General features: G+C 41.9%; 3 protein-coding genes across 4 annotated transcripts in view; 1 reads left to right on the top strand and 2 right to left on the bottom strand.

Moving 5' to 3' along the window:
- Positions 1-2381, bottom strand: part of ATP7A (ATPase copper transporting alpha) — a 219408-nt gene extending 217027 nt beyond the window's left edge. For both annotated transcript variants that reach the window (XM_053579634.1, XM_053579635.1), the window contains exon 1: positions 2217-2381. The gene's annotated coding sequence lies outside the window, so the exon portion shown is untranslated. The remainder of the gene's footprint in view (positions 1-2216) is intronic.
- A 5346-nt stretch (positions 2382-7727) lies between these two features.
- On the bottom strand, positions 7728-15268 carry LOC128577406 (cytochrome c oxidase subunit 7B, mitochondrial). The gene is made up of 3 exons (XM_053579637.1): positions 15121-15268; positions 10811-10935; positions 7728-7926 (listed from the first exon to the last, which is right to left on the bottom strand). The coding sequence occupies exons 1-3, from the start codon at positions 15158-15160 to the stop codon at positions 7849-7851; spliced, it is 243 nt and encodes an 80-aa protein (XP_053435612.1). The 5' UTR covers positions 15161-15268; the 3' UTR covers positions 7728-7848.
- A 5567-nt stretch (positions 15269-20835) lies between these two features.
- Positions 20836-26921, top strand: part of MAGT1 (magnesium transporter 1) — a 113744-nt gene continuing 107658 nt past the window's right edge. The window contains exon 1 of the mRNA XM_053579476.1: positions 20836-21120. Within this exon, the coding sequence (XP_053435451.1) occupies positions 20923-21120 (198 nt within the window). The 5' untranslated portion in view covers positions 20836-20922. The remainder of the gene's footprint in view (positions 21121-26921) is intronic.

The raw sequence follows: 26921 nt of genomic DNA, 5'->3' as shown, positions 1-26921 counted from the left end.
TAAGATGACCAATTCTTTATTCTACAGTTTTTTCTCTTTTTTTCTTCTTTTTTGAGACAGAGTCTCACTATGTCGCCCTTGGTAGAGTGCAGTGGCATCACAGCTCACAGCAACCTCAAGCTCTTGGGCTTAGGCAATTCTCTTGCCTCAGCCTCCCAAGTAGCTGGGACTACAGGCGCCTGCCACAATGCCCAGCTCTACATTTTTTTCTCTTAATCAGTGACATCTTGGAAGATGTGGCTGTGTTAGAAATAGGGATGTTGAAATACATGTGCTATTAGATATCCTGCATCTTTCAAGCCCTCCAAACCTTCACTCAACTTATTTCTCCCATCTGGATAATCCTCCCCCTTACCCTAATTTTGCAAAGCTAAATACCATCCATTTTTCAAGGCCCAGTTCACATACTCCCTTCTCTGCACTCTCATAACACTTCCTGTTTCTAATATATAATGTTACTGAGATTGAAAAATGTTTTATGTAGCCAGGCACAGTGGGTCACACTCGTAATGCTAGCACTCTGGGAGGCCAAGAGAGGTAATAGTTTGAGCTCAGAAGTTTGAGACCAGTCTGGGGAAAAGCAAGACCCCATGTCTACTAAAAATGGAAAAATTAGCTGGGCTTCATAGTAGGCGCCTAATAGCACATGTATCTCAACATCCCTATTTCTAATACAGTCTGAGAGGCTGAGATAGGAGAAATACCTAAACCCAGGAGTTTGAAGTTGCTTTGAGCTATGGTGCCAGGGCACTCTAGCCTGGAGCAACAGAGTAAGACTCTGTCTCAAAAAAAAAAAAATCTTTAGGTGATTGTGTATCTATGTTTCTACTACTTTAAGTGAGACTCTCAGTACAAAAAATCCTGGCAGCACCCATTGCTCCGTGGGTAGGGCGTCAGCCACATACACCGAGGCTGGTGGGTTCAAACCTGGTACCAGCCAGCTAAAACAAATGCAACCAAAAAATAGCCAGGAACACCATGGCACTCTACCCAGGGTGACAGTTTGAGACTCTGTCAAAAAAAAAAAATCCTCTCATGTCATGGATGTAGACACAAGAAAATTTGAAATATGAAAAAGAAAATATCAGTTCAAAATAACCTTTTAAAGGATGCAATAAGAAACGTATTTATTCATCAATGGGGCAGCTAGACACCATTGCCTTCATAGCTAATCTTAACTGACCAGATTTCAAACTTCTCTGAGGCCAAGGAATGTTTTATTTCTTATGAATCCTCCTCTCCCCAATGCCGCACCTCAATACATATATCACCCATTCAATCTTCTGCACACATGAAGTCTCAATACAAAGCCCTACTACTTACTGTAGTTCAAGAGGCTGTGATTAAAACAAAGATCAGGACCAAGCATGATGACTCACCCCTATAATCCTAGCAATATGGGAGTCAGAGGCAGGAGGATCCCTTAAGCTCAGGAGTTCCAGACCAGCCTGACCAAAGTGAGACCCTGTCTCTAATAAAAAGAGAAAAATTAGCCAGGCATTATGGCAAGCGCCTCTAGTCCCAGGTGCTCAGGAGGCTGAGGCAGGGAGACCACTTTGATGTTGAGCTAGGCTGATGCCATGGCACTCTAGCCTGGGCAACACAGTGAGGCTCTGTCACACACACACACAAAGAATGAACAAAGATCAAATCCTGGAAAAATATTGAATTGTGAAACTATAAAAGAGTGTTGTCTGTGCTTAAGGTAATCTCAACATCTACAACAAAACAAGGGTCGAAGGTAAGATGCCACAGGGTAAGACAAGAATGGAGGGTACCTTTACAGGCAAGGGGGCACAGTGAACAAAATGAAGTGGAAACAAGAATGCTCTCTTGATGAAATTATTATTTTATCAATCATGGTGATCTTAGTAACCTTAGTTTCCAAAACATAAGGAGGTGTCATTAAGGAAAGATCTCAGTCTATATGACTTCCAACACCTGGCACCAACTTTCTTGTACCCTCAATTCTTTGGGTAATGTAGGCCATGGATGATCAGGACACCGTTCCCAGAATACAGGAAAGTGACATGGGTCAGGACCTACTCTCCCCTCCTCTATCCACTGTTAGAAGAAGTAAAACATAAACATGGAAAATCCATGAGTTATGAATTGAGAGTTTAGAGATTGTCCCAGGTTAACACGACCTTCTCACCGATACCATGGAACACCCACTGCAGTTAAAAGGGACGACGGGAAGCCGATGTAGGACTTACCTGTTTTTTCTGTCCTATGATTAAATCTCTGGAGCTACACTGACCGTGGCAGCAATAAATCCACGCACGCAGGCTCCAAGCTCAGATACTGAAAGAAGTTACATTAGCAGCGGCGGGAGAAGTGGAGACAGCAGCAGCAACTCCTCCCTCTGCTTCTCTTTTTCCACCCCCTGCCGCTGCGGCCAGCAGCCTTTGCCCCTCCCTCCCTACCTCAACTACCCTCACTTCCGGGTGATTGCCCGCCGGAAGCAGAGCCGCCTAGGGAAGAGAGCCACGTGTCACGTGAAAGAAAATGCAGTGTCTAGAGTCAAGCTTCTCTCGCCCCCTGCTGCTCCCAGACGGACACGCAGCCTCGGGCGGATCTTCATTAGGGTGCGAATCCCTGCTTCCTGCAGTCCCCCAAACCCAAAAAATCTCTACCAGAGCAATGCCTTTGTCATCTGTAGTTCCCTAACCACAGGCCAAGACGAAATTCATCTTCACATATACCGTCTTTGCCCAGCATGAAATTAGCATGCATCTTTTGAACTGTGTTAACTCGCTCCAGGTAGACTGTGTAGCCTAATTAAAGATGTAAATACCAGAATTGTGAACTTGCCCTCATCCCTCCATTTCAAAATGACATCAAGGGGAAAATATGTATAAATTCATAATCTTTATGTGTGTTGGGGCACAGAAATGTCACCTCATTACCTTCATATCGCCAGTCCAAGCTCTAAACCACTTCTCCATTCATTTATTCACTTTAAACAACTAGGAGTTGAGGGAAGGAAAAAATCTTAAAATTATCACCATGACTTCATATAGAAATGAGATGTATGGGTGAAATGTAATAATACAACACAATACAGTGTTATAAAAAACATTTGAGAAAAGTGTATTCTTTTGTTTTCCAATTTGACATTAAAAATCAGAAAAATTCTAGGATCTTTAAAACTATGTCTGACTGGGCAAGGTGGCTCACTCCTGTAATCCTAGCACTGTGCAAGGCCGAGGCCAATGCATTGCTTGAGATCAGAAGTTTAGGATCAGCCTGACCAAGGGCAAGACCCCTTTTCTAAAATTAGCTGGGCGTTGTGGTGGGCATACCGGAAACTCAGGAGCCTGAGGCAAGAGGACTGCTTGAGCCAAAGAGTTTGAGGTTGCTGTGAGCTATAACGCCACTGCACTCAACTCCAGGCCGACTGAATGAGACTCTAACTCAGAAAAATAAAATAAAATAAAAGCGTAAGCATTAACAGTAAAAGAGAGATTCCATCTCACTTATTTCAGACCAAGCTGTGACCTTTTCATATTTCATTACATGAAGTATTTGCAAGAAGATGTAGGAGAAAACTAATCACAGGACTCTTTGTATTTCAACTGGAGCCATTTGAACCCAGTTCCCATAGAAAAGTAAAAGTCTAAAATAATGTTGCAGAACTCAAAACAGTACACAAAGTACAAGTAGCAAATATTTGTAAAAGACTTAGAACAGAGTATGATACACAGTAGGCACATAAAGTGTTAAATAATTTTCATCCTCCCACTTCAACTCCTATTAAGTCTTGACAGTCAACATTTAAAATTGCCCAGAGATCTAAATTTTAGGCCTAAAATTATTTCAGAAAGAATTACTCTCTCCCTCCATCTATCCATCCATGTAAATATAAAATTAGCCTCAGGACTCTCTGTCTTCTCAGACATTAAATTCTAACTGTCATTAAATTCTGTGTGCATACTATTAAGATACAAATCCAGGCCCAAATTTAAAATATTAAAGACCACATCATAAGGCCAGCACGGTGGCTCATGCCTGTAATCCCAGCACTTGGGAGGCCATCGCGGGTGGATTGCCTCAGCTCAGATTCAAGACCAGCCTGAGTCAGAGCAAAACCCTGTCTCTAAAAAATAGCCAGCATTATGGCAGGCACCTGTAGTCCCAGCTACTTGGGAGGCTGAGGCAAGAGGATCACTTGAGCCCAAGAGTTGAGGTTGCTTTGAGCAAAGATGCCACAGCACTCTACCAAGGGTGACCAGGTGAGATTCTGTCTAAAAAAAACAAAATAGGAAATTAAGACAGTTTTTAAGTGGGTTTCCAAATATTAGCAAGTTGGTTTGTAACTACATTAAAATTCTGTTGCTTCTAAAGAAATTCACTACAAGGCAGAAACCATAAATACAGCTTTATTGGAACTATAAAATACACTTTTTCTTTTTTTTGGAGATAGGGTCACACTGTCACCAAGTCTATAGTGCATTGGCATCATCATAGATCACTGTAACCTCAAACTCTTGCACTCAAGTGATCATCCTGCCTCAGCCTGTTAAGCATCTGGGACTACAGGTGCAGGCCACCACATATCTGTCTTATTTTTCTGTTTTTGTTTTTTTTTTTTTTTGTAGAGACAGAGTCTCACTTTATAGCCCTCAGTAGAGTGCCATGGTGTCACACAGCTCACAGCAACCTCCAACTCCTGCGCTTAAGCGATTCTCCTGCCTCAGCCTCCCGAGTAGCTGGGACTACAGGTGCCTGCCACAACGCCCGGCTATTTTTCTGTTTTTTTATAGAGATGGGTCTTGCTGTTGCTCAGTCTGGTCTCAAGCTCCTGCCTTCAAATGATCTTCTCACCTCAGCCTCCAAAAGTGCTGGGATTATAGGTTTGAGCCCCTGTGCCTAGCCTGTTCTCAAATGTTCTATATAGATATTAACGTTTTTCACTGTGTGTTGCAACGTCCTCTACCAACCATGCACATTCTTAGTCACTCAGACTTTCCCTCAAACTGTTCCTAATTAGACAGACATGGTGGCTCACACCTGTAATCCTAGCACTCTGGGAGGCCAAGGCAGGTGGACTGCTTGAGCTGAGGTGTTCAAGACCAGCCTAAGCACGAGTAAGACCCCATCTCTACTAAAAATACAAAAATTAGCCTGGGGTTATGGCAGGTACCTGTAGTCTCACTGCTTGTGAGGCTGAGACAAGGAATCACTTGAGCCCAAGAGTTTGAAGTTGCTGTGAGCCTCAACACTACAGCACCCAATCCAAGGTAACTGACTCTGTCTCAAAATAAAGAAAAACACAAAAAAACTGTACTTGAATCATTACCTCCTATCAATGCACAAGCATAAAGGGGAATGTCTACAATAAGTAATTACGTTTGCTGGGGACTATGCAAGCAATTGCCCCAAAAATGCTTATAAGGTGGTAAGTGCAGTGACCATAGTGATACTCAGCAATAAAAGATGTAGTACTTTTTCTAGGATAAGTTGGAAAATTTGTCTGACCTCCTCCAATGACATTAACAGTCACAAGGGTGAGAACATCTGTGCCTCTACAACTACCACAATACTTACTTCTAGCTACATAAGTTAAATGAGTTTTTAAAAACACAGATGCTAAAATAATTCAATTTTAGAGTGAAATTAAGAATGTGATTTACATCCCTGGTTGTCTAGTAGTTAGGAAGAAAAAAAAAAAAAGAATGGGATTTATGAAATTCATCCCAATTAAAAAGAATTTTAGGCTCAGCGCCTGTAGTACAATGGTTATAGCACCAGCCACAAGCACCAAACATGGCGGGTTCGAGCCCAGTCCGGACCAGGTAAACAACAAATGCAACAAGAAAATAGCTGGGCGTTGTCATGGGTGCCTGTAGTCACAGCTACTTAGGAGGCTGAGGCAAGAGAATTGCTTAAGCCCAAGAGCTTGAGGTTGCTGTAGCTGTAATGCCAAAGCACTCTACAAGGGCGACATACTGACTCTTTCTCAAAGTAACAAGTAAAAAATTTCATAGCCATGCAAAAAGGAGTTTAAACAATCAGCAATGCTTCTAAAGTAAGTTGCTTACCAAAAGTCTTCAGACATACAGATATTTGAGGATAGGGAGACTAATTTAATGACCTTCCAACTTCAGGTGTTATTAAAAATCTCTTAAGTGCAGCATTGTAGTTGAGTTCATTTGCGTTAAAGGATAAAACTTAGGGTTTTTTTTTTTTCTTCTTCTTTTTGAGACAAGAGTCTCATTCAGTCTCCCTGGGTAGAGTGCCATGGTGTCATAGGTCACAGCAACCTCAAACTCTTGGGCTCAAGTGATCCTCCTGTTTCAGCCTCCCGAGTAGATGGGATTACAGGTGCCCACTACACGGCCAGACTAGTTTTCCTGTTTTTAGTACAGATGGGGTCTGCCTTCACTCAGGGTGGTCTCAAACTCCTCTGAGCTCAAGCAAACTACATGTTTTGACCTCCCAGAGTGCTAGGATTACAGGTGTGAGCACCTTGCACAAGGCCCTGCCAGGACAAAACTTTAATGACTGAGTGCACTAGGAAAGATGAACTACTACTAAAGCATTCCCCTTTATGCTTGTGCATTGATAAGGAGCTAATGATTCTAAACTATGGTTTTAGAATTACTCATCAGGACAAGAATAATTACAAAATTCATTTCTAGAAGCTTGTTCAAAGATGCTGACTACTGCCACCAGGTTTTGTCACACATAGCAGTATCTTTGCTGGCAAATGGACACATGAACAAAATTCTAAAATGTCATACATATAGATAACTGTCACTTACCTGACAGAAATAGTACATATCATACTAAAATTCACCTCATCATTAAGAAATGCTTAGTGCTGGCTGGCTCAGTGGCTCACATCTGTAACCCTAGCATTCTGGGAGGCAGAGACAAGTGGATTGCTTAAGCTGAGGAGCAAGTGGGTAGAGTGCTGTGCCATCATAGGTCACTGCAACCTTAAACTCCTTAGCTCAAAGGACTGAGCTAACCAGCCTGAGGAACAGCAAGACCCCATCTCTACTAAAAATAGAACCAGGGCTCGGCTTGGCGCTGGTAGGTTTGAGCCTGGCCCAGCCTGACAAACAATGACAACTACAACGAAAAAATACCCAGGTGTTGAGGCAGGCAACTGTAGACCCAGCTACTTGGGAGGCTGAGGCAAGAGACTCACTTAAGCCCAAGAGTTTGAGGTTGCTGTGAGCTGTGATGCTACAGCACTCCACCAAGGGCAACATAGTGAGACTGTCTCAAAAAAAATAAATAAAATAAAATAAACATAGAACTAGCCAGGCATTATGGTGGGCACCTGGAGTCCCAGCTACTCAGGAAGCTAAGGCAAGTGGATCACTTTGAGCTAAGGAGTTTAAGATTGCTGTGAGCTATGATGCCAGAGTACTCTACTGAGGGTGACTGAGACTCTGTCTAAAAAGGAGGTAATAATGCCAATTCCAAGTATAAACATAAAGTAGAAGTAGTAGACATACCCAAGATCCGGATGAAATTTTTGGCTCAAAGATAATCTAAAGTAGCTCTGTGATTATGATTAAGGTTTTAATAAACTAGAATTTCAGCTTAAAGTCAACTTCCATATGATAGCCAAATTTTCCTTTCCCATCACCTAATAGAGAGAAGCCATATAATATATTGTATAGCATTTTGACTGTAGTTATAACACAAGGGTTAAATAAAAAGTAAGGAAGCTTGTTTTCATTTTCAAAGGAAACAAACAAAACCCATAATGAAGGTTTCAAATGTACTTTATTTCAATAATGCCATATTTTAATGGGTACACAGTGCTTTTACTTGGCATCAATTATGAGTTGGTTCTGACACAATTCAGTATTCCACCAGCTGGGATGATTACTGATCTCTCCATTCCTTTGGGGTGACTCTGCCAACAGGGGACAGGTTCCATTCTATTCCAATTTGTGTCACTGCCTGTAAAAGTTAAAATGCTATCATTTATACATATTGAAACCACAGTCCACTCTGTGTTGCAGCCTATTTTTTAAAAATGACAAAAATATTCAGTCCCATAGGCTAAATATACAAACTCACGTATAATATAGTGCCTTCCATGTAGGCCAAACCCAACTGCTGGCCTAATTCTCTAGAGCTGCAGTCCCCACCCCTTGGGCCACAAACTGGTACTGGTCCATGGCCTGTTAGGAACTGGGCCTCCTCCCCTCCCATCCGGGTACATGGAAAAATCATCTTCCATGAAACCAGTTCCTGGTACCAAAAAGGTTGCTCTAGATCAGTGCTATTCAATAGAACTTCCCAAGATAAAGGAAATGTTCTACATCCACGTTGTCTAAAACAGGAGACAGTAGCCACATGTAGCTACTGAGCACTTGGAATTTGGCTAGCATGACTGAGGAATGAACTTTTTGTATTTTATTTCATTCAAATTCATACTTCATATTTCTATACTAAATACTCAAAACATTGTTTCCCTCAACCACAACTACCTAAACAACTGCAAAGAGTGATTTGCAACACCTTATCATTAAGGAGTATTTCAACTCCAATATTTCCTCTGATCAAACATTACTGCACATTTGCTCATCCTTCTAATAAAGTACACACTTTAATAGTATACTCCATTTTAGGAAGATCAAAACAAAAATGTTAAAGGACTATCATTTAAATAAAATTTATTTATTAAGGCAAGGACTGACTCAACTTAGATAATATTTATTAAAACTTCAGGACTTTTGGCTCGGCACCTGTAGCTTAAGCGGCTAAGGCATGAGCCATATACACCAGAGCAGGTGGGTTCGAATCCAGCCTGGGCCTGCTAAACAAGAATAACAACTACAACCAAAAAATAACCGGGCACTGTGGCAGGTGCCTGCAGTCCCAGCTACTTGGGAGGCTGAGGCAAGAGAATCGCTTAAGCCCAGGAGTTGGAGGTTGCTGTAGGCTGTGATGCCACAGCACTCTACACAGGGCGACAGCTTGAGGCTCTGTCTAAAATAAATAAATAAGTAAATAAAAAAAACTTCAGGACTTCAGGTTTGGCGCAGTGGCTCACACCTGTAATCCTAGCACTCTGGGAAGCTGAGGCAGGTTGATTGCTTGAGCTCAGGAGTTCAAAACCAGCCTAAGCAAGAGCAAAACCCCATCTCATTAGCTGAGCATGATAGCAGGTGTCCATAATCGCAGCTACTTGGGAGGCTGAGGCAGGAGAATCGCCTGAACCCAGGAGTTTAAGCTTGTTGTGAGCTATTATGCCATGACACTCTAGCCTGGAGCAATAGAGTGAGAGTTTGTCTCAAAAAGAAAAGAGGCTCAGCATCTATAGCTCAGTGGCTAGGGCACCAGCCACATATACTGGAGCTGGCAGGTTCAAATCCAGCCCAGGCCTGCCAAATAACAATGACAGCTACAATCAAAAGAAATAGCCAACCACTGTGGCAAGTACCTGTAGTCCCAGCTACTTGGGAGGCTGAGGCAAGAGAATCACTTAAGCCCAAGAGTTTGAGGTTGCTGTGAGCTGTGACACCAAAGCACTCTACCCAGGGTGACAACTTGAGACTCTGTCTCTAAATAAATAAATAAATAAAATTCAGTATTCCTTACTTTTTTTTTTTTTTTGAGACCGAGTCTCACTCAGTTGCCCTGGGTAGTCTCATGGCATCATAGCTCACAGCAACCTCAAACTCGTAGGCTCAAGCAATCCTCTTGCTTTAGCCTCCGGAGTAGCTGGGACTACAGGTGCCCACCATAACGCCCAGCTTGTTTTTCTATTTTTAGTAGAGACTGGGGTCTCATTTTTGCTCAGGCTGTTCTTAAACTCCTGATCTAAAACACTCCACCCTCCTTGGCCTCCCAGAGGTCTAGCATTATAGGCATGAGCCACCACACCTGGCCAAAACTCCTACCTTTATCTGGTAAGTTCAGTAACTAGAAAATAGATTCTCAGGCAGCACCTATGGCTCAGTGGGTAGGGCACCAGCCCCATATACTGAGAGTGGCAGGTTCAAACCTGGCCCCAGCCAGCTAAAACAACAGTGGCAACTGCAACAAAAAAACAGCCAGGCCTCATGGCGTGCACCTGTAGTCCCAGCTACTCAGGAGGCTAAGGCAAGAGAATCGCTTAAACCCGAGAGTTGGAGGCTGCTGTGAGCTGTGATGCCATGGCATTCTACCAAGGGTGAAAGAGTGAAACTCTGTCTCAAAAAAATTAATAAATATAATTTTAAAAAATATATAAAAAATAGAAAATAGATTATCAAATGTAAGATTTAAGAAAACTAAAATATGAAAAGCAAGTTACTTTATGTCTCATCCATTAATAATATTGTGTTCAGCCATAAGTGCAAAATTTCAGAAGAAAAACTGTTACGTATCCAGAAGGGTGACCCAAGACAGGGAAAATACTGGAAAACATGTAACAAAAAAATGACCAACAGGGCTAATGATGTTTATTTTGAAAAAGAAGATTTGGGAGACATGATAGCAATTTTCTAATATCTGATGGCTGTTATATGGAAGTGAGTTCACAATTTCTGTGTTGCAGTGGAATGATGGTACAATATGAAGGGAGGCAGATTTTAATTCAACATAAGATCCTTTTAACAGCTATGTAATACGGAAAGGGCTACCTTGTGATACAATAAGCAATCTGAAATGTCAAGAACATAAGATGGACGAATGCTGAATTTCAAGGAAGAAATTCTTGCACTGGTTGGGTGATCAGATATCTCTAAAGTCCCTCCTAACTAGATATGTGTCCTACTGTGTTAAACATTTTGAATGCACAGAGTACATGAGAATGAAAAGCATCAAAAACAAATTATCAATCAACAGTACTTACATATGTCCATACAGCAATACAGAAAGTGGCTCCACTAGCTAATACAGCATTACCATATTTATCATGAAAATCAGGTGTTCGTTTCTGGTGGCTCGCCCTTGCCATTGTTTGCTGAATGTATCGAACTTATGGGGAAAAAAAATACAGAACATATCTATCAATTACCAGGAAAAGAGAATACATCTAATTGATATTGCCAAATCAGTAAGCCAAGGAAGTTAACTTCACAGTATTATGCAATTTAATAAAATGTCAAATCATATTGTAGTTACAAGCAAAGTAGCATACTTTGAAAATGCATCAAAAATAAATCGACAGGGCGGTGCCTGTGGCTCAACGGAGTAGGGTGCTGGCCCCATATGCTGCAGGTGGTGGGTTCAAACCCAGCCCTGGCCAAAAACTGCAAAAATAAATCGACAGATGGACAGATACGTGATAAAACAAATATAGCAAAATTTTAACAACTATCTATGTAGTGAGTATGTGGATGTTCATACAATTCTTCCAACTTCTCTGCATGCCTGAGAGTTCTCACAATAAAATATTGGGGTGGGGGTGAAGAATGGGTGCTATCAGTTACATTCACTACAAAGTGACATTTATGCAGCTTCTGGAACGTGGCTCCTATTCATTAATTTGAATACGTTTAACTTTTCACTAAAGTTTACTCTATAGTGCTCCCCAACTTACAGCATACAAGGGCGAATAAACTCAAAATGAACTTCAAATAAAAGTACACTAAATGCTTAAAATTACTACAACAAATAACCTCTGAAAAATTGGGTAATCTTTTTTTTGAGACCGTCTCACTTTGTCCCTGTGAGTGGAGTGCTATGACATCATCATAGCTGACAACAACCTCAACTCCTGGACTCAAGCAATCCTTTCACCTCAGCCTCTGAGTAGCTGAAACTACAGGTGACTGCCACAATGCCCAGCTAGTTTTTCTATTTTTAATAGAGATGGGGAGTCACTCTTGCTCAGGCTGGTCTCAAACTCCTGAGCTCAAGCAATCCACCTGTCTTGACCTCCCAGAGTTCTAGGATTACAGATGTGAGCCACTTCACTCGGCCTTGATTTTTTTTTTTTTTTTTGTAGAGACACAGTCTCACTTTGTCGCCCTTGGTAGAGTGCTGTGGCATCACACAGCTCACAGCAACCTTCAATTCTTGGGCTTAGGTGATTCTCTTGCCTCAGCCTCCCGAGTAGCTGGGACTACAGGCAACCGCCACAACACCCAGCTATTTTTTTGTTGCAGTTTGGCTGAGGCTGGGTTTGAACCCGCCACCCTCGGTATATGAGGCCGGTGCCCCACCCACTGAGCCACAGGCGCCGCCCTTTGATTTTTTTTTAATTAATGAATACGACACCAAAGAACTGGGATATATAAAAATGTTTAAGACACAGATCCTGTCTTCAGTTAACTTCCAGTCTAGAAGAAAATACTACACATATAGACATAAATTACTGTACTGCAAGGAAGTAGAATTAGCTAAGCACTTTGAATGGCAGATAGAGTTTGGTTATAAAGATGTGGGAAAGGTGAATCTGAAAACAAACAGAAAAGCCCAGCGTAGTGAAAAACCAATTAAGTTTAGTTGAAAGGAAAGTTGTGTAGGCAAGTAATGGGGGATAAAATTAGAAGGATCAGGCTTGTCGCCCATAGCACAGTGATTATGGTGCCAGCCACATACACCGAGGCTGGCAGGTTCAAACCCAGCCCGGGCCAGCTAAGCAACAATGACAATTACAATAGAAAAATAGAAAGGCATTGTGGCAGGCACCTGTAGTCTCAGGTACTCAGGGAGCTGAGGCAAGAGAATCGCTTAAGCCCAAGAGTTGGAGGTTGCTGTGAGCTGTGACGCCACAGCACTCTACCCAAGGTGACATAGTGAGACTCTGTCTCAATAAAAAAAAAAAAAAAAGAAAATTAGAAGGACCACAGAAGGCCACTTGTTTTTTTTGTTGTTGTTGTTGTTTCTGTTGTTTTTGAGACAAAGTCTCACTTTGTGGCCCTCGATAGAATAGAATATCCGGGCATCATAGCTCACAGCAACCTCAAACTCTTGGGCTCAAGTGAGCCTCTTGCCTCAGCTCCCCCTCCCCCAGTAGCTGGGACTACAGGTGCAGGCCACCACATCTGGCTATTTTTAGAGATGTAGTCTAGAACTCCTGACCTCAAGTAATCCGCTGGCCTCCACCTCCCAGAGTGCTAGGATTACATGCACTAGCCACCGCGTCTACCCAGACAACTTTTTCTGTAGGCAGGGGAAGCTGGTACAAGTTTTTGAGCATAATGACAACATTAAAACTTTTCACTCTTATTCTAGCAGAAATAGTAAAATGATTATGTTTTCAAACTACCCATGGAGGGACTTGGCGCCCATAGCTCAGTGGTTACAGTGCCAGCCACATACGCTGGGCCTGCTAAACGACAAAAACAGCCAGGCGTTGTGGCGGGTGCCAGTAGTCCCAGCTACCTGGGAGGCTGAGGCAAGAGACTATCTTAAGCCCAAGAGTTGGAGGTTGCTGTGAGCTGTGACGTTACAATAACTCTACAGAGGGCGATATAGGGGGACTGTGTTTCAAAAAAAAAAAAAAAAACCTACCCGTGGAGGAACTAGGGAGGACTTGGGAAAGAGCCAATTTAAGCAGTAGGTCCTTACTATTTTAAAGTGCCTCAAAGGTACTTACATATAATAAAAAAGTGAGTGTGGTGATTCATGCCTGTAATCCTAGCACTCCAGGAGGCCTAGCACTCTGGAGGATCCCTTGACGTCAGGAGTCCGAGACCAGCCTGGGTAAAGTGACAACCCATGTCTACTAAAAACAGAAAAATTAGCCAGGCATCATAGCAGGTGCCTGTAGTCCCAGGTATTTGGGAGACTGAGGCAGGAAAATCGCTTCAGCCCAACAATTTCAGCTATATGATGACGCCACAACACCACCCAGGATGCCAAAGTGAGACTGTCTCAAAAATATATATATATATATATATAAAATGGCGTCTATGTGGTACAATGAGTTATTTCACGATAATTATTTGACCATTATTGGATCTTCTCCTAACTGCCTTACATAGCCTTCCTCTCCACCTTTAAATAGTTACACCTGGATGAGCAAATTTACAAACATTTTACAATATAATCTTCTCCAGAAAAGTTTAAAAATTTGCATATGAATTCCATATTGGAAAAAAAAAAAACTTTCCTGAGGTACAAGAAGGCCCAACTTGCTCAAAGGGCAAAGAAATTAAGATCAGCAAACAATTTTGCAAAACCTAAAGACTTTCACACTCACGCTACCCAAGTTGATTTCTTTAGACCTCTCCTCTGTAACAGGAAATGGTTTAGTTACCACACATTGGTAATCTCATATAATCTTTAACAACCTTCTGAGGTAGGTATTATTTGTAACCCCTTATTTTATAAAGGAGGAAAGCATGGTTCAGAGAGGTTAATTCATTTGCCCAAAGTGAAAGAGCTAATAAATGCAGCTTCTGTAATATGAAAAACCAGTCGGGCTGCTATTTTGTGGTTATTTTCAAAGTTTCTTGAGTGTTTAGAACACAATCTAGTAATAGTCCCAATGACGATGTTAAGTGTAAATAAAAAGATACCCAGCAGAGAAGCTAAATGGTAATTCAGGTTACCTTCAATGTAAAACAACTGATCACATTACTCAAGGTCACCTTCAGTGCAAATCAAGTATGGAAATACATTTTTTCTCCTCTCCAATCTAGTCAATTCTCAATACACAATGCTGGTCTCAAAATTTCCCTATATTTGCTCAATTTTTAGATGAGCAAAAAAAGAATGCAGTTGCTTTCAAGGCAGCTAATATTCAGTTAACAACCCACAAATAACTTCAAAGCTGCATGGCTACCATTTGTCTTACTGCAATGAAAATAGGTGAAGAAGATTTACAGTTTCCTTCCGCTAAGGCTACTAGGAACTGGACAGCAGGTTCTTCTACATGATGTTACTAGTAAATGGACCCTAAAAGCTAGATTTCAAGACATCACTTAAGGAACAAGACGTATTCACCGAGAGTGTCCTTCCCTGAAATCAGAGGTTAAGAATTAAAAAGCAGGGCTAGGATTTGACTCCAATAACAGAAAGAAAGGTGAGAACCGAAACAGAAACACTGAGCGATAAAGCCAATGCTAAGGACAACTTCCCAATGACTTGGGACGAGATGGGAGACAGCATTTAGAATTAGAAGACCAGGATGTTGGTATAGGGAAAGGACATGAGGACAAATGTGAATATGTGACTGTTCTAAGTAATTTATTCATAATTTTTGCTCACCTTGGAGACGAGTTAGTGCGTTCTTGGCCAAGAAAAACATCGTGAAATTGAAAATGGAACTGCAGCAATTCCAGGTGATAGTTCGGTGCAAATTGACTTCAGATCCCCTCGCAAAAACCACCGAAGAACAAAATGGCTTTCTGCAGAGATCCTTAATGAGATTTGACGAAATCTCGCGAGGATCTGTAAACCTTTACCACAAGGAAAAATAGGGGCCTGTGGGAAATGTAGTTTCAGTCTTTACAAATTACATATGCTTGTCTTTAAAGAAGAATCAGGTTTAAGAATTGTAGGCATCAGCTTCAAAATAGTGTTCAAGTTTCAGAGGGTTGGTTTTGCTGTCTCACTCTTTCTGTCCTCACACACACACACTTACTTTACTACTTTTTTTTTTTTTTTGTAGAGACAGTCTCACTGTACCGCTCTCGGGTAGAGTGCCGTGGCGTCACACGGCTCACAGCAACCTCTTAACTCTTGGGCTTACGCGATTCTCCTGCCTCAGCCTCCCGAGCAGCTGGGACTACAGGCGCCCGCCACAACGCCCGGCTATTTTTTGGTTGCAGTTTGGCCGGGGCTGGGTTTGAACCCGCCACCCTCGGCATATGGGGCTGGCGTCCTACTCACTGAGCCACAGGCGCCGCCCTACTTCTTTTTTTTTTTTTTTTTGTCTTCTGTTACTATATACTAATTGGCTTAACTTTTAATTTTGAAATCATTTCAAATTCAGAGAAAAGTTGCAAGCATAGTTAAAAAGAATCCCTGAAATATATGATATAGCAAATTTATTAAGTTGTTTATTTTAGAACCTTGGTGGTGGTGTTCACGGTATAATCCTTTCAATATTTCTGTACTTTGGACATTTTCATAATAAAAGATGGGAGGAGGCCCAAGTATGGTGGCTCACACCTGTTATGAATACTTTGGGAGGCTGAAGTGAGAGGATTTCTTGAGTCCAGGAGTTGGGGACCAGTCTTTGCAACAGAGACCCTGTATCAAAAAAAAAAAAAAAATGGAGTTAGAACTCCTGTATAATCATTACCTAGGTACACCAATTAATATTTTGCTACGTGTGTTTTCTCTGTCTCTCTCTCTCCTTACATGTATATATATATTTGGGTGGGTTTTTTCTGAATCATTTGAGAATAACTTACATACATCATGCGCCTTTACCTGTTAATAGTTCATGGTTCATTTCTCTTACATGACCACTGTACAATTATCAAATTCAGAAAACTTAATATTGAGGCTCAGAGCCCATTGCTCAGTGGTTAGGGTGTGGGCTACATACACCAGGGCTGATGGATTCAAACCGGCCCAAGCCTGTTAAACAACAATGACAAAACAAACAACAACAAGAAAAAAAAATACCCAGACATTGTAGTCCCAGATACTTGGGAGGCTGCGGCAAGAGAATTTCTTAAGCCCAAGAGTTCAAGGTTGCTGTGAGCTGTGACATTACAGCACTCTATAGAGGGCAACATACTGAGACTGTAGAAAGAAAAAAAGAAAGGAAAGAAGGGGAAGGGGAAGGGGAAGGGAAGGGAAGGGAGGAAGGAAGGAAGGAAGGAAAGGAAAAGAAAACTTATTATTGATACAACACAGTTCATACTCCAATTGTTCCAAGGTCTCTCTGTCCAAATCCAGTCCAGGTGCCTGCATTTAATTTAGTTGTCATGTGTCTTTAGTTTTTTTGTTTGGTTGGTTGTGTTTTTTCGTTTGTTTTTTGAGACAGAATCTAGATCTATTCTGGGTTAGAGCGCAGGAGTGCAGTGACATCGTAATACCTCACTGCAAACTCAAACTGCTGGCCTCAAGCCATCTTCCTGCCTTAGAAATTGAATAGTTCCTCAGCTTTTCTTTGTCTTTCAGGGCATTTTTTTTCTCATTACAGGTAAGTTTTATTCTCTCAATTTTACATATGAAGGAAGTGAGGCACAGTATCCTTAAAGTGATCAAGATTGAGCTTTGATCAAGTTAAAGATCTCATACTTCTAAGTGTCAGAACTGGTAATGGACTCCATAGGTCCCTGCTCTGTAATTTTTTGAAGAGTACCAGCCAGTTATTTGGTGAAAATTATCTCAGTCTGTGTTTCTTTGATATCACCTTGTACATTCAGTTTATGCAGTTCTGTCAGGAAGATTACATAACTGATGTGTCTCAGGGCATCTTATCAAAAGTCATATGATCTTGGGGCGGCGCCTGTGGCTCAGTCGGTAGGGCGCCAGCCCCATATACCGAGGGTGGCGGGTTCAAACCCGGCCCCTGCCAAACTGCAACCAAAAAATAGCCGGGCGTTGTGGAGGACGCCTGTAGTCCCAGCTACTCGGGAGGCTGAGGCAAAAGAACCGCTTAAGCCCAGGAGTTGGAGGTTGCTGTGAGCTGTGTGAGGCCACGGCACTCTACTGAAGGCCATAAAGTGGGACTCTGTCTCTACAAAAAAAAAAAAAAAAGTCATACGATCTTATCTTGTCCCATTTATTGGTAATGCCAACTTTAATCATTTGGACATAATACCCTCTAGGTTTCTACACTACAAAGTTGCTATTTTTCCTTTTTTTGGCCGGGTTTGAACCCACCACCTCCAGTATATGGGGCCGGCACCCTACTCCTTTGAGCTACAGGTGCCGCCCTACTATTTTTCCTTTTATATTTAATGTGCAACTTGTAAAGAATACATGAAGACTATATGAATGTTTCATTCTTCATGAAACATTTACCCACTACATTTGATTTTTGCCAGAATCAATTATTGGTAAGAAAAGAATGGTTTTCAAATTCCATCATTCCTTCTATATTTAATAACGGGTATTCTATTGTAAGAATTTTATCTTCTCCTCTATTATCAGTATGGACTCATGGATTCAATAAGTTATAAACCGCTGCTGTCATGATTTATTTTAATGGATCAGTAGTCCCCGGTGTGGTCAATAGTATTCTCTTCAATCTGGCTTCTATGTCTTTGTTGACATATCTCCATCATTTTTTTAGGCTCTTTATTTTCTGACACAAGATTTTCAAGACTCATACTTCCCCTGCCTCACCACTGGAATAAGCCATTTCTCTACAGAGCTCCAATTTATTCTAGTAGGAATGGCAATTAGCAACTTAGATTCAGACACTCAAACAAATGGGGTGTGATTGCTTTTAGTCCTTTTCAGTAAATAGAATTAGGAATATAAATTATGAATGGTAAGTTTATACCTCCAGCTCCTGTCCAACCCCCAAAAGGTCTTTACTCTTCCTCATTTCACATTTGTATCTCTCTTCTTCACAGTGATAACCCTGGCTCTCAGCAACATCAGTAGTTTTACATTTTACATGATACACAATATATATTTTCATAATTTTTATGCCCATATCATTATGAATGCAAACCTGCAAAGTAGAGTTCAGGATTTGCTTGAAGTTATTTTTCTTTGGAATAACAGTATATAATCAAAGTGGTGTGTTCATAATGTAATTACATTAGGGCTTTTTTGTTCTGTGTAATTACATGTTTCATTTGAAATAGAATTGGGTTCCCTTTATTGTTTGTACTCAATTTTCATTTTTCTCTCATTCTTACAGATTTTAATCTTTAAATTTATTTTATTTTATTATTGATTATTTTTTTTTTAGAGACAGAGTCTCACTATGTTGCCCTTGGTTGAGTGCTGGGGCATCACAACTCACAGTAACCTCCAGCTTTTGGGCTTAGGTGATTCTCTTGCCTCAGCCACCCGAGTAGGTGGGACTACAGGCGCCCGCCACAACGCCCGGCTAGTTTTTGTTGCAGTTTGGCCGGGGCCGGGTTTGAACCTGCTACCCTCTGTATATGGTGTCGGTTCTCTACCCACTGAGCCACAGGCACCGCCTATTTTTTGTTGCAGTTGCCACTGCTGTTTTAGCTGGCCAGGGCTGGGTTCGAACCCGCCACTCTCGGTATATGGGGCTGGCGCCCTACTCACTGAGCCACAGGTGCCGCCCTTTAAATTTATTTTATAATTGTGGTTAAATATACATAACATTTACCTTTTTAAAGGGTACAGTTCAGTAGCATTAAGTACATTCACATTATTGTGCAAACATCACAACCGTCCATCTCCAGGACTGTTTTCATCTTGTAAAACTAGATAACTTGCGGCGGTGTCTGTGGCTCAGTCGGTAAGGGGCCGGCCCCATATACGGAGGGTGGCGGGTTCAAACCCGGCCCCGGCCAAACTGCAACCAAAAAATAGCCAGGCGTTGTGGCGGGCGCCTGTAGTCCCAGGTACTTGGGAGGCTGAGGCAACGGAATCGCTTAAGCCCAGGAGTTGGAGGTTGCTGTGAGCTATGTGAGGCCACGGCATTCTACCGAGGGCCATAGAGTGAGACTCTGTCTCTACAAAAAAAAAAAAAAAAACAATAACTAGATAACTTGATTTTACATTTTTTTTTCTTTTTGCAGTTTTTGGCCGGGGATGGGTTTGAACCCGCCACCTCCAGCATATGGGGCCAGCGCCCTACCCCTTTGAGCCACAGGGGCCGCCCTTTACATTTTGATTATTTAAAATGTTTACATTATTCCAAAAGTAAAAACTATACAAAATGGTGTACTTAGAAAAGTGGCATTCCCTCCCCCTAACTATTCCACTCCATTTCCTCTAAAAGAAGGCATTTGCTGCTATAACCTGCAATATAAGTTCTTGGTGCTTTTTTTTTTTGTAGAGACAGAGTCTCACTTTATGGCCCTCGGTAGAGTGCCGTGGCATCACACAGCTCACAGCAACCTCCAACTCCTGGGCTTAAGCGATTCTCTTGCCTCAGCCTCCCGAGTAGCTGGGACTACAGGCGCCCGCCACAACGCCCGGCTATTTTTTGGTTGCAGTTTGGCCGGGGCTGGGTCTGAACCCGCCACCCTCGGTATATGGGGCCTGCGCCTTACCGACTGAGCCACAGGCGCCGCCCAAGTTCTTGGTGCTTTAAAGTCAAAGAATTTAACTTAAAAAATGCAAAACAAAAACTTGAAAATATAATTTGATGTCATTTCCCCTCAAGTGCTCCTGACACAGTTTTTAGGACACAAAAGGCACTAAACAATCTCTTGTCCATGTTTACTTTAAAAAATCTCCTTCGGGCGGCACCTGGGGCTCAGTCGGTGGGGCGCCGGCCCCATGTACCGTGGGTGGCGGGTTCGAGCCCAGCCCTGGCCAAACTGCAACCAAAAAATAGCCGGGCGTTGTGGCGGGCGCCTGTAGTCCCAGCTACTCGGGAGGCTGAGGCAGGAGAATCGCTTAGGCCCAGGAGTTGGAGGTTGCTGTGAGCTGTGTGACGCCATGGCACTCTACCGAGGGCCATAGAGCGAGACTCTTGTCTCTACAAAAAAAAAAAAAAAAACTCCTTCAGTGATATTAGATGTATTTTTGTTTTTCTATTTTTACTTTTTTTTATTTTGATTTGAAGTACTTTAGAGGTAGGACGAGGGATGAATACAGCCCTTCTCACTCAACTGGTCCCATTTTTCTAGACTATTACAAGAAAGAGGTGGATTTCAAGGAGTTCTGAGTCTTCGGGAAGAAGACCCAGTTCTACCACTTCAAGCCATTTTGGACTCCGAAAAATCCGCACCATTTTATAACTGCACATGCGTGTTCGATAACCGCGAGCTCTTTGTGTCTAAAGGGGCGTCGCGTCACTAGTGGGCCAATGAAAAACCTCCAGATTATCCCTTTTTTATTGGCTAACGGGGACCAATTAGAAATGACCTGTCTTTTAGCGGGCGTCTAGCTGCAGGGTACGGTGATGTAAAATGACGGGTTGCCCAGGAGGACTAAGCTGGACCAATGAGGAAAGGGAAGGGGCTGGTTTGCCTGTTCTCACGCCCAGCCCTCATATCCAGGCGGAGGAAAGTTTTGCCTGTAGGAGGGCGAGGAGTGAACATGGCAGCGCGTTGGTGGTTTTGGTGTGTCTCCGCGACTATGGCGGCGGTCCTGCTGCTCGTTTACGAGGTTCCCTCGGCCTCTGCCCAAAGAAAAAAGGAGGTGAGGATGCGGTTTCCAGCAACACGGGCTGTTCCCAATGAGTGGAACTTGAGAGGATCTGTTTGCTCGTTCTCGCCTTTTTCCCCCCTTCTAGTTCTGTGCATTTGCTGGCTTCAATTCCACCTTTTCGGCGTTGTGGTATTCGTGAGAAAGGGAACTGCAACTCCTTGACTTCTGGGGATATACAGTCTGAGATGGAATGGGTTAGGTAACAACCTGACTTCTTTAGACCTGTGGAGGGACACAGCTATGAGTTTTGACACTTTTTTGAGAATGGGCCCCTTCCGGTGATAGGGATGGGGAGGTCGACTTTTCAGGTTCAGAGGGTCGAATAAATATCCGAGATTCTTTTTACTATCGGCAGATGTAACTCCCTGAATAATGTGTAAGAGCTATCTATTTTGTAACATTTTAACTTCTGGAGTATGAGAATTAGATCAAAGAGTGAAATTATGGCTGGTTTATTACACTGTCTAAATAATTGTTTCAAAGCAACTTACCAAAATGAAAGCTCCTAACCATTTTCAGTCATCAAATAAATATCAAGCGTGCTAGGCGAACGGACAAAACTAAGCTCTCTGTGTGGAATTTATAGGCTTTAGGAAGTGAAGGAGACATGGTATTCTTACTCGCCATTAAACAAACCAGGAAGGGGAATTTTAACATTGCCTTTTGAAACATATAGAGACTCGGGTTTTCACTCCGTCCCTCAGGCTAAACTGCAGTGGCTCCATCATAGCTTACTGCAACCTCAAACTCCTGGGTAGAGCCATATACCCTTAGAGTTTTAAAAGATTATTAGCAAGTATCTGTACCTTTCAATTTTATAGATGCGAAAAATGGAGTCCTAAATTTACACAGTTAACTGTTGGAAAGCAGGGACTGAAGCCCTTGGTCAATCATTCTAATGCTATTTCCTGTACATGCTGTGCTTCGTCTAGCACACAAAACCTATACACACACTTCTAAAATACCAGTTAAACATTTCGGATGCTTGTCAACTTGAGCTGAGTTAAGCTATCTTTATGTTTCTGAATATTTGAACTATTCCATAAGAAAAAGAAATAAGCTACAAATTAAAGCAGTGAGTTATTTGTTAGATTGGCAAGAAGTAAGATAAGGAAAAAATATATAATTATCAAACGTATGGTAAAGTGAACGAGTGCATATATTGGAACTAAATAGAGATGTACTTTCTGGGGAGAGTCCGAAGCCATTGTTATAAGGGAAAAAAGACGCATAATTTTACATCCTAGAAGCCTTTTATGTTAAAAACAACAAACCCTATATGTAAGTATGTGTATACGTATAGAGAAATCTTTGTAAAGATGCATGAAAATCCGTAATAGTGGCTACCTAGGCATTTGGGATTGTTGATGAGGGTAGCACTTTTACTTTTTACCTTATGCACTACTAGTATTGTCTGAGTTGGCACAATGACCACTTCTTTTTTTTTTTTTGAGACCAAGTCTTTTGAGAGTGCTGTAGCCTAGCCTAGCTCACAGCAGCCTCAAACTCCTGGGGTCAAGCAGTCCTTCTGCCTCAGCCTCCAAAGTAGCTGAGACCATGGGTATTTGCCACCACACCTGGCTAATTTTTCTATTTTTAATAGAAATGGGGGGGGCTCGATTTGCTCAGGCTAGTCTCATACTCTTGACCTCAGGTGATTCTCCCGTCTCTGCCTCCCAGAATGTTAGGGTGACAGGGATGAGCCACTGCACCCAGCTTAACCACTTTTTTTTTTTTAGAGACAGAGTCTCATTTTGTCACCCTTGGTAGAGTGCTATGACATCACAGCTCACAGCAACCTCCGGCTCTTGGGCTTAGGTGATTTTCTTGCTTCAGCCTCCCAAGTAGCTGGGACTATAGGCACTCGCCACAACACTTGGCTATTTTTTGGTTGTAGTGGTCATTGTCGTTTGGCAGGCCTGGGCTGGATTCGAACCTGCTAGTTCTGGTGTATGTAGCTGGCACCCTAGCCACTCGAGCTACAGGCACCGAGGCAGATTTGTCTTTTTTAATTTTTTATTTATTTGTTTTAAACAGAGTCCCACTCTGTCACCCTGGGTAGAGTTCTGTGGTATTATAGTGTCATAGCTCAAAGCAACCTCAAACTCCTGGCCTTAACCAGTCCTCTTGCCTGAGCCTCCTCAGCACGCCACAATGCCTGGGTATTTTTTGTTTTGTTTTTTTTTTTTTTTGTAGAGACAGAGTCTCACTTTATGGCCCTTGGTAGAGTGCCGTGGCATCACACAGCTCACAGCAACCTCCAGCACCTGGGCTTAAGCGATTCTCTTGCCTCAGCCTCCCGAGTAGCTGGGACTACAGGTGCCCGCCACAGCACCCGGCTATTTTTTTTTTGTTGCAGTTTGGCCGGGGCTGGGTTTGAACCCGCCACCCTCGGCATATGGGGCCGGCGCCCTACTCACTGAGCCACAGGCGCCGCCCATGCCTGGGTATTTTTAAAGACAGGGTCTCGCTGTTACTCAGTCTGGTTTCGAAATCCTGAGCTCAGGCAATCTACACACCTTGGTCTCCTATAGTGCTAGGATTATAGTCATAAGCCACTATATCTAACCAGTCTCACTCTTAATTTAAGAATAGAATTGGAAACCGGGCATTGTGGCAGGCACCTGTGGTCCCAGCTACTTGGGAAGCTGAGGCAAGAGAATCATTTAAGCCCAAGAGTTTGAGGTTGCTGTGAGCTCTGATGCCAGAGTACTCTATCGGGGGTGACATAATGAGACTCTGTCTCAAAAAAAAATGGAATTGTAAATGTATGGTTTGACTAGGAATTTAATTTTATTTTGCTAACATCTGAGGACTGCTAGATGATTAGGAAAGCTAAAACTATGAAGAATTTTGAATAAACCCTGATGGTTAGAACAAAGATACAATCAATAAAGTTTGGGGCAAAGGGAGGTACATTTAGAGGAATTCAGACTGATTATGCTTCACTTTCTTACCTCTGAAATTCAAAAGAAATCTGAGTGGCAGGGTCACATTTTAGATTTAAGTGTTAATTAATGGATTCTCATACTCTATTTTTGATGAGTGATATTCAATGACAGTAGGAGAATTTGTGGGGGGTTTTATTTGAGACAGAATATCACTTTGTCTCCCTCAGTAGAGTGCTGTGGCATCATAGCTCACAGTAACCTCAAACTCTTGGGCTCAAGCAATTCTCTTGCATCAGCCACCCAAGTAGCTGGTACTACAGGCGCCTGCCACAACACCTGGCTATTTTTAGAGATGAAGTCTCACTCTGGCTCAGGCTAGTCACAAATCTGTGAGTTCAAGCAATCCACCCACCTTGACCCCTCAGAGTGCTAGGATTACAGGCGTGAACCACTGCGCCTGGCAACAGTATGAGAATTTGTGATTAAAGCTTAAGCTAATATAAACCTCATCTTGATCAGCACATTGTACCCCATACATGCATTAATGTATACATGATCTATGCATTTAGGATTTAATAAAAAAATTAAAATACAAATAGAAAAACTAGCAGGAAAAAAAGCTTAAGCTATTTTGTTATATAGCAGATCAGGATAATTTTTTTTTTTTTTGTAGAGACAGAGTCTCACTGTACCGCCCTTGGTAGAGTGCCGTGGCGTCACACGGCTCACAGCAACCTCTGACTCTTGGGCTTACGCGATTCTCTTGCCTCAGCCTCCCAAGCAGCTGGGACTACAGGCGCCCGCCACAACGCCCGGCTATTTTTTTTGTTGCAGTTGATCAGGATAAATTTTATACAAGCAGGTAGACTGAAATTAAACTGCTATCTCACTGCCCTTTCTTGGTCTTCTTATTTCTTTCTAGTCCTTGATTTACCTAACACTTGATTCTTACTAACAGGATTAGAGATATTAATTGACTTTGTAGTAATGGGGTTGATTTTGTAGTCATGCTGATTAAAATGTTTAAAGAGAAGAGAAAGACTTTATACATACTTTACTTTGTTCGTTAGTATTATATTTTAATTGTGAAAATTATCGCTTTTTTTTTAATAGTAGAAAAATAGTCTAATGTATACCACAGAGAGAGAGGGAAATCAGTTGATTGTGAATGTCTTTGCTTATCAATTATATGTGTTTTTCCATAATGAAACTGTAATTTGTTTCAAACAAATATATCCAATGCAAGTTCAAAACTTTGGATAAATATATTTTCTTTTCTTTTTCAATATTTTGTGTATATTTAGCAAGCAAGCAAAGTGGTAATATTGCTTTCAATTTTTTTAATTTTATTTCAAATGAATATGAGGGTACAAATTTTTAGGTTATATTATTCTCATTTCCAAGGTAAAGTTCCAGTTATAAAAGAGCCCCTCACCTAGGGGTCATATTATACACTGCCCCGGCCCGCGGGGAATTCAACGGGGACCTGGGAAACAAAGGGGTCAGTCGAATGAGGGGACAAGAGATATGAAAGAATGAGAGCAAGTTAAGAGTCTGATCAAGCTCCGAAGAGTTTATTTTTCAGCTGGGCTTATAAGCACACAAAGGAGGAAGTAACTAAGGGCTGTTCCTAGCAGGGCGGGGAGGGGGCTAGTTTCTGGAAAATTACTAGGAGAAGGACCCTAAGGCGGGGGTGCATTTTTGAGGAGATATGCAAGGGGAAAGTACTGTTGCTGTTTACGGTTGAATTCCTGAGAATAGTTTGCCTGTAAAATCAAGATAGCAAGGGGCATTTTTGTGATATGTTTTGGCTCCCGGCAATACACCCTCACTATGTGCATATTAGGTGAGATTCGTCTCATGCTCTTTTTTTCTGCCAGTTATCCTCCCCTACACCTATATTAAACTGTATTTGTGTTTTATGGTTCATATGAGTATGTAATTGTTTTTACATTGGTTTCATATTAGTATGGAGTACATTGGATATTTATTTTTCCATTCTTGTGATACTTTACTAAGAAGGAGGTATTTTACCTCCATCCAGGTAAATATAAAAGTTGTAAAGTGTCCATCTTTTTAAATGGCTAAATAGTATTCCATGGTATACATATACCAGTTTGTTGATCCATTCATGGGTTGATGGACACTTAGGTTTCTTCCACAACTTGGCAATTATGAATTGAACCATAATAAACATTCTGGTGCAAATGTCTTTGTGATAAAATGATTTTTGTTCTTATGAGTAAATACCTAGTAATGGGATTGCAGGATCAAATGAAAAGTCTATTTTTACATCTTTGAGGATTCTCCACACTTTTCTCCAAAAAGGCTATCTATAAAAAGAATTATGAAACTTTGAGAAAGGAAATTGCAGAAGATGTTAACAAATGGAACAACATACCATGCTCATGGCTGGAAAGAATCAACATTGTTAAAATATCCATACTGCCCGAAGCAATCTATACATTTAATGCAATCCCCAACAAAGCACCAATGTCATACTTTAAAGAACTTGAACAAATAGTCCTCTAATTCTTTTTTTTTTTTTTTTTTTGTAGAGACAGAGTCTCACTTTATCGCCCTTGGTGGAGTGCTGTGGCATCACACAGCTCACAGCAACCTCCAACTCCTGGGCTTAAGCGATTCTCTTGCCTCAGCCTCCCGAGTAGCTGGGACTGCAGGCGCCCGCCACAACGCCGGCTATTTTTTGGTTGCAGTTTTGGCCGGGGCCGGGCCAAAACTGCAACCAAAAAGTATCACAAGAATGGTGGCGGTTTGAACCCGCCACCCTCAGTATATGGGGCTGGTGCCTTACCGACTGAGCCACAGGCGCCGCCCAAAGAGAGATCTTTTTTTCTTGTTTTTTTTTGGCCGGGGCTAGGTTTGAACCCGCCACCTCCG

This window comes from Nycticebus coucang, chromosome X (assembly GCF_027406575.1).
Source record: "Nycticebus coucang isolate mNycCou1 chromosome X, mNycCou1.pri, whole genome shotgun sequence".
In the NCBI taxonomy this organism is placed as follows: Eukaryota; Metazoa; Chordata; class Mammalia; order Primates; family Lorisidae; genus Nycticebus; species Nycticebus coucang.
Note: the sequence above shows the minus strand (reverse complement) of the source record. Positions and strands in the feature narration are given on the sequence as shown.